This window comes from Prionailurus bengalensis, chromosome X (assembly GCF_016509475.1).
Source record: "Prionailurus bengalensis isolate Pbe53 chromosome X, Fcat_Pben_1.1_paternal_pri, whole genome shotgun sequence".
Classification (NCBI taxonomy): domain Eukaryota; kingdom Metazoa; phylum Chordata; class Mammalia; order Carnivora; family Felidae; genus Prionailurus; species Prionailurus bengalensis.
Genome location: NC_057361.1, coordinates 99,333,178 through 99,342,129, shown reverse-complemented (window position 1 = coordinate 99,342,129; position 8,952 = coordinate 99,333,178). Strand labels below are relative to the sequence as shown.

The 8,952-nt window shown below is 47.9% G+C and overlaps 1 protein-coding gene across 2 annotated transcripts in view; it reads left to right on the top strand.

Moving 5' to 3' along the window:
• Nucleotides 1–8,952, top strand: part of TMEM255A (transmembrane protein 255A) — a 56,745-nt gene that overhangs the window by 2,014 nt on the left and 45,779 nt on the right. For both annotated transcript variants that reach the window (XM_043571561.1, XM_043571560.1), the window contains exon 2: nucleotides 4,939–5,081. In XM_043571561.1, coding sequence (XP_043427496.1) covers nucleotides 4,939–5,081 — 143 coding nt within the window. The remainder of the gene's footprint in view (nucleotides 1–4,938; nucleotides 5,082–8,952) is intronic.

Genomic DNA, 8,952 nt, shown 5'->3' with positions numbered 1-8,952 from the left:
GCCCGCCCCCGCGTCTGGCCGTCTGCCAGTGGGGGAGTGGGCAGGTTAGGGGCCCGGGGCTTAAAACGTTGCTACTTGGCACATGGCTCTGTGGGCTGGGAAACAAGATGAAGAGAGTTCTTTCTTGGGCTCCCGGGGGCCCTCGGCCAATCTTGGCGTTTCCCGAAAGGTCTGAGCAACAAGAAGCTGAGTGGGCTTCTCCCAGCCCAGACTCTACACTGCGGGGAAAAGAATCCTAGATCCCTCATAGACGCGCGAGCCTGCTCCACGCATCCCGCTTTGTAAAGTCTGCAGACCCAGGGCACTAGCAAATTCCTGAGTCGAGTGGTAACCCTGGATTTCCAGTTTGGACAGGGGAGTCTCCCCGGAGTTCCCTGGCTCGGGTCCCGCACAACCCAGGCCTGAATCAGCGTCTAGGCTATTTAGGAGCTACTCCCACTTAACTCAGCTCTGGCAACGCCACCTTCCCTTGCATGGGGGGTGGGGGGGTGGAAGTGGGGGGGTTGTGTTTCAGCCCCCAAGGGGCAGCATTTCTGAGGGGATTCCCTCTGCAGGCAAGACACAACTGCAGCCCAAACAGTAAAATTTAAGACACACACTGCACCAAGGTGCCTGCATGAACGTTTGCTGGCTGCCTGGGGATGAACGGTTAGTACAAGGCTTGGAGCGGAGCAGGCGCTTGGCAATATGAAGATGGTAATTTGACTCCGGCGCCCCTGCATCCCCTTCCAGCAAACCCCCTTCTCCCTTTTGGCAACACCGCCCCCAGGCGCTAAGGCACCTCTACTACAGCGGGCACTCCTCTCCCAAATAACACATTTGTAATTCACCAGTGACCTGGGACATCTCTGATCAAAGAACTGCCAGAGGCGGGGTGGGGGCGGGGGGGGGGAACGCAGGATATCAGCACCCTTAAGAAAATGATTGAGAGATTGACGGCCTTGAGGCTCTTGCGTGGGCAGGCACCTGTTTCCACCCATGTGCAAGGCTGGGACTTCCTGGGACCCTCCCTGTGTGGCAAAGCTGACTCAGGTAAGCAAATCCTAACTGGTTCAAGAGATGAGCCCTCCAAATTAGCCAGTCGTCAACAACATGGTGTATAGTACAGGCTACTGGGCCCCTGTCCTTGCTGCACGCCGATAGCGATTACACACCCTGTAATAGAGGGGGTCATCAAGAGCTCGTACAGGTAAAACAGGAGTAAGCAGAGACAATCATCCCACCTTCTGGCAACCCACATCTTCGTTCCTGTCATATACACCATCTTGGACCTGGATTTATCATATGATTTGTGTGCCAGACCCCCAATTTACAAGGGTAATCAATTTACCATTGGTATATGTATTGAGTAAGGTATACAGGAATTCAGGGACATGAAATAATGAGCGATTAGAATAGAGTGAGCTTGGTAAGAAAACTTTTGGAGGAGGTTAGTTTTGAGCAGGTTTTAGGGGAAGGGAGGGACTCAGATTCAAAGACCGCAGTGCAGGTGGGGGATCTGACCAGGGGGGAAACCGGGCTGTATCTGGAAGGGTGGAGGCAGCAAATAATTGGGCGCTTCTAGAGCTGAGTATCCTGGTCGTCACGAATCTGGGGTGGAGGTGGGGCACTGCAGAGAGGGAGGGCCGCAGTAGCTCTGCAGGGAAGCTGCTGGGGGCGGAAGGGGGGCAGGCAATGCCCATGACGGGATTTCAGACTCTCCCACTGCTCTTGGTTGCAGGGGTGGTTGTCGTTGTTCAAACAGAAATCTACTGGGCGCCAAGTCGTCGGGCTAGTGAGAGACATTGGGGTTTTGTGACATTAGTTGACCAGAGGCTTTTAGTTCTGGGGACCCGTCAGGTATACCCTAATTTAAAAAATCAATCCTATGAACACAGCTTATATTTATTCACACAATTCCCCGCATGCCTTTTTGATTAGAAGGGAAGACATTCTGATATGTTGCCTCTGGTTTATTCAACAAGTATTGACTGCTCTCTAAGTATCAACCACTACGATAGGCACTGTTTTCTGGTACCTCCTGCTTTATTTAAGTACCTCCTGGTATCCGAAGTTTTTTGATATGTTGATTAACTAAACAAAGTCGGAATCAGATGTTCCTGTGTTGGCGGGAACATCTAGGGCAGGCCCCAAAACTGTACCCTAATACGAATAGGGCTTCCTTCTAAAATGAAACAACCACCAGGAATATGTCCTAAACGGAAACAGTTTACCTTTAGTAGCCTGGACCACACGTTCAGAGAACGCTCATCTGCTCTAAGCAGATGTGACTTTTAAGTCAAATTGACACTAAAGATAAAAGGGGAGGTGACTCTTCACTTTTCAAAAGCATTCACCCCGCAGTTCCTTATGATGGTCAACTCCCCAAGTACAACTAGAAATAATTTCATCTTCCACAATTATAGTCCTTATAGTGTAAAGTAGGGAGTGACTTGGGGGAGGGTGGGGGGGGGGCAGAGAATAGATATTCAACCTAGTGATGAGAGAGTTTTCATGGGACTTTTCAAAACAAATCCTCTTTGGAGGCAAGGCCCCTGGAAATCTGTAGGATCTTTGCCTGGGTTTCTCAACCGACTGGATTTTCAATTCAGGTTCTCAAGCAGGAGAAAAAAAAATAGATTTTCAAATGACACCATGTGGTTTGCTGAGTCACTTTTCTGACCTGGCTCCTGTGCTTTTAAGAGCTAGAGTGATATTTGCAAAGGAGACCCAAGAGCTGTGAATAGGATTTAAAGCCACTTGGCAGGGAAGGAGTGGGCAGGCGAGTGATACCAAAAAAATTAGAAAGACCATACACACACTCCCTCAATTTAGTCTCTAAAGTTATATGTTTTCTGTGTGAGGTGTTGAGACACTTTTCCTGCGTCACAAAGATACCCCTGGCGGCTCCAGATGTTTCCTCACTGTGTTTTGCTAATTTGAGGCAGGGGAGGGCTCAGATGGGCTGAGCGACAAGAAGGCAGACAGAATGGAAGGCGAGGTAGGTAGGTTTATGTTAGAGCCCCTCTGTTCACCGGGAAGCATCTATCAACAAACAGACTCAAGGACCCTGGTTTAGACACTCATTTAAAGGAACCCCTGGAGATCCAGACGGAGGCTAACTAACCTCCGGGCGAACAGAAAATAAATCCTGCCCCCCTCACACCCCGCCCCCCCCCCCCCCCCCCCGCAGTCCGCAGCTCTGCTCTCGGTGTTTCCACCAGTCAGCCCGCCATTTGCATCCCAAATAGCCCTCTCTCACGAAGGGCCCTGATGTCACAGGTGTCCCCAGTGGTCCTTCATGCTCTTCCCCGTGGAGGCTGGACTCGGGCCCCACTGGAGAGGAGCCTTCATCTCCCAAGTCTCCCTGCCTCGCCTCCCAGGGCGAGATCGGGGTGCCTACAAGCGCTCCAGCCCCTTCTACATTGCAATGTGTCTTAGAGCGGGATCGCATTAGAAATGACCCTGATGAGTCACGTCGCTCACTTTCCAGGCTGACGTCAGGGGAGACCGCCGGCCCCTCCCACCTCCCTTGGAGCCCTCGGCGGGGACGGCCCCGGGGAAGACAAGATGGACGGTGGAGCGAACCCGGGGTGGCGCGCTCCGTCCACCCGGGAGGGCGGATCTGCTGGGAGCTGCGCGGGCCCGGCCACAGCCCTGCCCTCTGCCCTCCTGGCCTCGGGGTCTCGCTGCTTGTCTCGCCTCCCTCCCCCGTCCTTCGTCCCCGCTCCTGTCCCTCCCAGTGGTGCGGTCTGGGGGGCTTCAGAGGCGGCTGCTGCCCTGAGGCCGAAGTGAGGCCTCCCGGGACGGTGGGGTCCTGGGAGAGGCTTCTGGGGGCCTCTTTGGGCCCCTAAACGCCAGCCAAGCCACATGGGTGGGTGACCCCCATCGTAAGGCTCCCCGCCGCTTCATCCGTCTCACTAGAGAACTGGACGCCCCTACCATTCCCCCCACTTGCTTGGTTTCCCGGAACGCAGAGGTGAGAACTCATCCCAGGTGGTCCCCGTGGGGAGTCCCTTCCCCTCGCTGGGGAAGCAACGGCGGCGCGCGGAGCGGTGCTCGATTCCTTTCCCAAAAAATTATATTCAAAAGCGAGTCTCGATACCATTTTTCTATCTGACTTAATAAGCCTGTTTTCGGAAAAAAAAAATATTGGTTTGCGCTATCGTGTCTGATAAGCACTGAGTAGGAGAACGGGTTTCTTGTCATTTATAATATTTATGTCACCCTCACATAGGCCTAAATGTGTGTAAGTTATAATCTTCCCCATCTACCTCCCCCGATACATATCTTTGTGGACTAATGGCCTCCAAACACTTACTTTATTACACACATTTGTTATGTGACAAATCTTGCCAACACACCATTTTAAAGTTTATACGCGAGGTGGCAAATGTCAGAAATAAGTGAAAAAAAGAATCCCAGTACCTGGCTTGGTTGTGATATTTACACTGAAAATGAAATTTCATATCTCCGGCTTATAAAAAATAACCCTTCTTAGTTGCATTTTGGCTTTAAAATATTTTCATTTAATGCCTCCATGCGTACACTTCCCATTTATCATAGGCCTTGTAATTTGGCCTTAAAAAACACTCTACTAAGTGGGTACGACACATCTTTCATGGAATGGCAAAAGCACAAAATTTGTTGTGGGGTTTTTTTTAATGTAACTGCTAAGATGCCGTCTGTTCATTTTCAGACCGGATATATATATATATATATATATATATATATACATACATATATATATATATATATATATTTTCTTCTTGTAAGCGTGGCACCTGATGATTGCAAAATACCGGAAGCTCCATCCCTTCCCCATAATTCCCCTCCCCAGAGAAAACCCCAGCTACCAGTTGGGGTAGGAAAGGAAGACCTTCCCAGTGATTTTTCCCTTTAAGTCCGTGCCCTTCTCCGGCCAAAATGAACCACTTCAGTTTCTCTGTGTGCTTTCAGGAGCCTTCAATCGAAGGAAACGAAACTCCATCTATGTCACCGTGACTCTGCTTATTGTGTCGGTGTTGATTCTCACGGTGGGCCTTGCCGCAACCACCAGGACCCAGAATGTGACCGTCGGAGGTTATTACCCGGGAGTTATTGTAAGTATAAAAGGCCTAGGTAGGTCTCAGGGGCTTGCTGCGGTCTTTCGGGTTCTACTTGGAGGGTTTTTGACTGTCTGAGTTTCCAGTGTTTGCTCAGGTTTCCTCCTGTATATTTCTCTGTATGTGTACAGAGAGGAAACTCTGGGCCCGTTAAGAAGAGCACTGGACTGAGAGTCAGAGGAATCCCAGCTGTGTCCCTAATTAGCAGTTAGCTGCTGAGCATTCACCTCGCCCTTTAGGCCCGTGGTTTTCTGATCTACGAGGTGTCACCAACCAGCAGGGTTAGCTTTAGGCTAAGGTCCCTTTCTCTCTGGGCACCTGCTTTCCCACGTATAACAGGCGTCACCCGACCCTACCTGAAACCTGACGACGGCTTGACACTCTGACCGTCAGCGCTGACCTCCAAAGTGAGCCTGCATTCCTATCAGGAAACACATGTGGAACATTTACTTCTAAGATAGGTATATTTATCCATTTACAGGTTTTATACATGTTCCTAAAACATACAAACATGGAAATTCAAGAATTAGATTCAAAAGAAATAACTTTTATTATCCTCATGCTAACTTCAAAGAATGACATACACTTCGCATGAAGTCGGTCATTAAAGGTAGTGGCTATGAATCCTTATTTCCAGTAGCCCGCTAGATCATTTTGAACAGTTTTGACTAACTTATCAGGTACAATTAGGGTACCGTGGGCATCATTTTTGGAAATTTTCAAATTGGGGTAGAGTCGACACACAATATCACACTACTTTCTGGTGTACGACATGGTGAGTCCACATCTCTCCATGTTATGCTGTGCTCACCGCAAGCGTAGCTGCCGTCTGTCACCATACAGCGTGGCGTCAATTGTTTTTTTAATGTCGATCCCACTGCGTAGCTGACAAAAAGCTCATCCCGAGACAAGTGTCAACTGTGCCGTTTTCTTGTGGCTCGTTTCTGCTTACTTACATTATTAGGGTCATCTTCAATTTGCGGTTTCTCAACAGGAGCCTTTCCAAACCACCTGTCCATTTGATAGGGACCAGTTTAGTTAAAGCTAGATAACGCAATCCGGGCACACGTCAAAAGCCCCGCCATCAACTGGTTGCTGCTGGGATCTTGCCTTTTCCTCCCTGCAAGACGGGCTGACCTTGTTATCTGACATTCACACCGGGGGAGGGCGCCAGTGACAGTCTGTTTATTGAATATTTGTACCGCTTAATTTCTCTTACTAGTTTAGATAAACAATAAATAGGAAATAAGAGTTCGAATAGTTTCTTAGTGTACATCAGTGGATTGTTGTATCCATCACCAGGGTGCGTGGGATCCGCTCTGGAAACCACTGAACTCTTGACATACAAAGCCTCATTTTATAGCAAATCATCGTGTCGTATACGTGACATAGATACAATTTCTTTTGTCATTTATACTTCAATAAATCTGGGGAAAAGAAGAGGAAAGAGAAACAAAAACAAACATGAGCCTCATTTGGATCGACACACACACGGCTGCTGATCCCAAAAGCCTAACCCTAGAGGTAGGGTCATATTTTCACCATCAATTATGTAACTTGTCAATTGTAAGTGATTGTAGAGAACGGGGAGGAAGTTTGGAAGTTTAGGATGGTTCTTTTATGTACAGTTAGTACAGCAAAGAGGTCAGATGTGTTTGTGTTGTTGTTGTTTTTCTTTTTTCTTTTTTGAAGAGGTGGGGTTGGAGAGAGAAGTCAGGGAGAGGAAAGGATTAAAGATGGATGTCTTTGACAAGCCCAAGCTGCTGCGAGTGACCAAGCCTGACGAGGGTTGCCTAGGCCACGGATTCCACAGTCAGCCTCCTCAATAGCCCTAGCTGGCTGGCGCCAGACGTGCCTCCCACCTCCCACAGGCTGCCTGAGAAGTTCCTTCGCCGCTCTTGGGCAGGCAGGGCTCCCTCCAGCCAAGGGCAGGTGTCCCACAGACACCCGTTTGGTGCCCTCTGTTAAATGTGTGATGTGAGAACTCGCCCGGTCCACTTCCTGTGGTGAGGCAAGAAAACCAGTTGTCAGCAGAATTGGGTTTTATTTTTAAGCACAAGCGAGGGGGGCGAGGAGGAAGGGGGAGGTAAGATTGCATTTTGGTGGCTTGGAAAAGCAATTTATAGGGTCTGTGTGACTTTGTGTGCTTCAGGTAGCTGCGTTTTGTAAGATATTTCTGACGGATGAACAGATGCTCAAAGCCAAGAGTCAGACTCCCCATGGGTGAGGCAAAGGTATTTTCCCTGTCATTTAAGAGTAGGAACTCCTATTCTAGAACAGTGGCTATGAACCTGCTCTGTAGAATAGCTGCCTGTGGGTGGCTAGGTTGGAATGCATTAACAAAGGAAGGAGGGCGCATGATTGTTGGTATTCGAGTACCTGATGTTCAGCAAGCTCGGGAAGTTGAAGGGGTGCGTGCCTCTGTGTGTGTGTGTGTGTGTGTGTGTGTGTGTGTGTTTCACTAAAAACTAATATGGAAATGTTAAGAGGAGAACCATCCCTAACAGACAGTGTGCCCCATGGTTTACCCTTTAAAAATGTGCTCTTAGTGTTCCTGTAGATTTGTTTCTTTAAAATGGGTTTTAATTATAGAAAGTGAATGGGAAAGATTGCAGATTGAAAGGCAGAAAAATCCATTTGGGTTTAGAGGTCAAATCATGTTGTAACAAATCCAGTGACGACTCAGGCCTCTGAAACAGCGTGTGCCTGACAATCCAGATTTATCCGGGAGTGGGATGCTTTCGCTCATTGACCCGTTTGGTTATTAGAGAGGTAGGTACTGTATAAACTCTAAGCCAGTGGTTTCCCTACTTTGGTGTGCAGAAGAATGACCAGATGAAGCTGTGGGAAATGCAGACCTCAGGTCCCTACCCCCAGAGATTCTGGTTTGGTAGGTTCGGTATGGCCCAGGAACCTGAATTTCCTTTTGATGAGCTAATTTTGATTGGAAAAGTAATACAAATTGAATCTGCATTTTACTAAATACCCCAGGGGAGCCTAATTCAAATGAACTGGCAACCACTTGGAGGGCTAAAACCCAATAAATAAAATATGCTCAGCACTAAACCCAAGCATTTTAAGATTCCATACTGGCAAATTGGTCACTCTGAATATAAATGATCAGTGTATAGCAATGTGAAAAATTTCAGGCTACTTGGAACTCTGATGTTTTGGGATTATCTCTGCTGGTTAAATGCTTTAACAATAAATGAGAATTAAAAATTTCAAAACAGACAAATTAGGGAGCAGTTATTACATTAAAAGAAGGCTTATTATACATACAGCTCACTTAAATATAGAGACTCGGGCATTTTAAAATATAATTACATTTGTACAGCTCAAACTCACATGAAACTTTTCTGGGGCATATTCATTTTGCCAAGCGAGGTGCCCTTGTACAGCAAGGTGCATTATAATAGATCATGAGCTACTTGATCTGAGCTAGAATGTGGTGCCAGCATCCTAAGACACACATGCATGTATGCATCTTTAAAGGTGCTAATCTGTCCAAGCGGAACTGCGCAGTTTTTTTAAAAACTTAAAACCGATGAAGAAAGACAAACTGGTTTAGGATTTTTACTATCCACGAATGTTCCAGACATTCCATTCCAGAAGAGTTCAGTGAGCTTTCTACACCGGAGGCCTAAAAAAGGCAAGAGGCTCACTTGTTGTATAAAGCTGAAAAGGGCAGGGGAGAGAGCGCGCTCCTTGTCTGCAACACTTTAACCTTCGATCCGGGAGAATGAAGCCTTTAAATGTGTTTCCCAAGCAACCCACAAGATGGGGTTGGCCACCTGATCAGCATGGAAATCTTTCATCTTGTACCCTCTCCCCAGCTGTACTGCTAAGACCCATGCCAGCCTGGGTT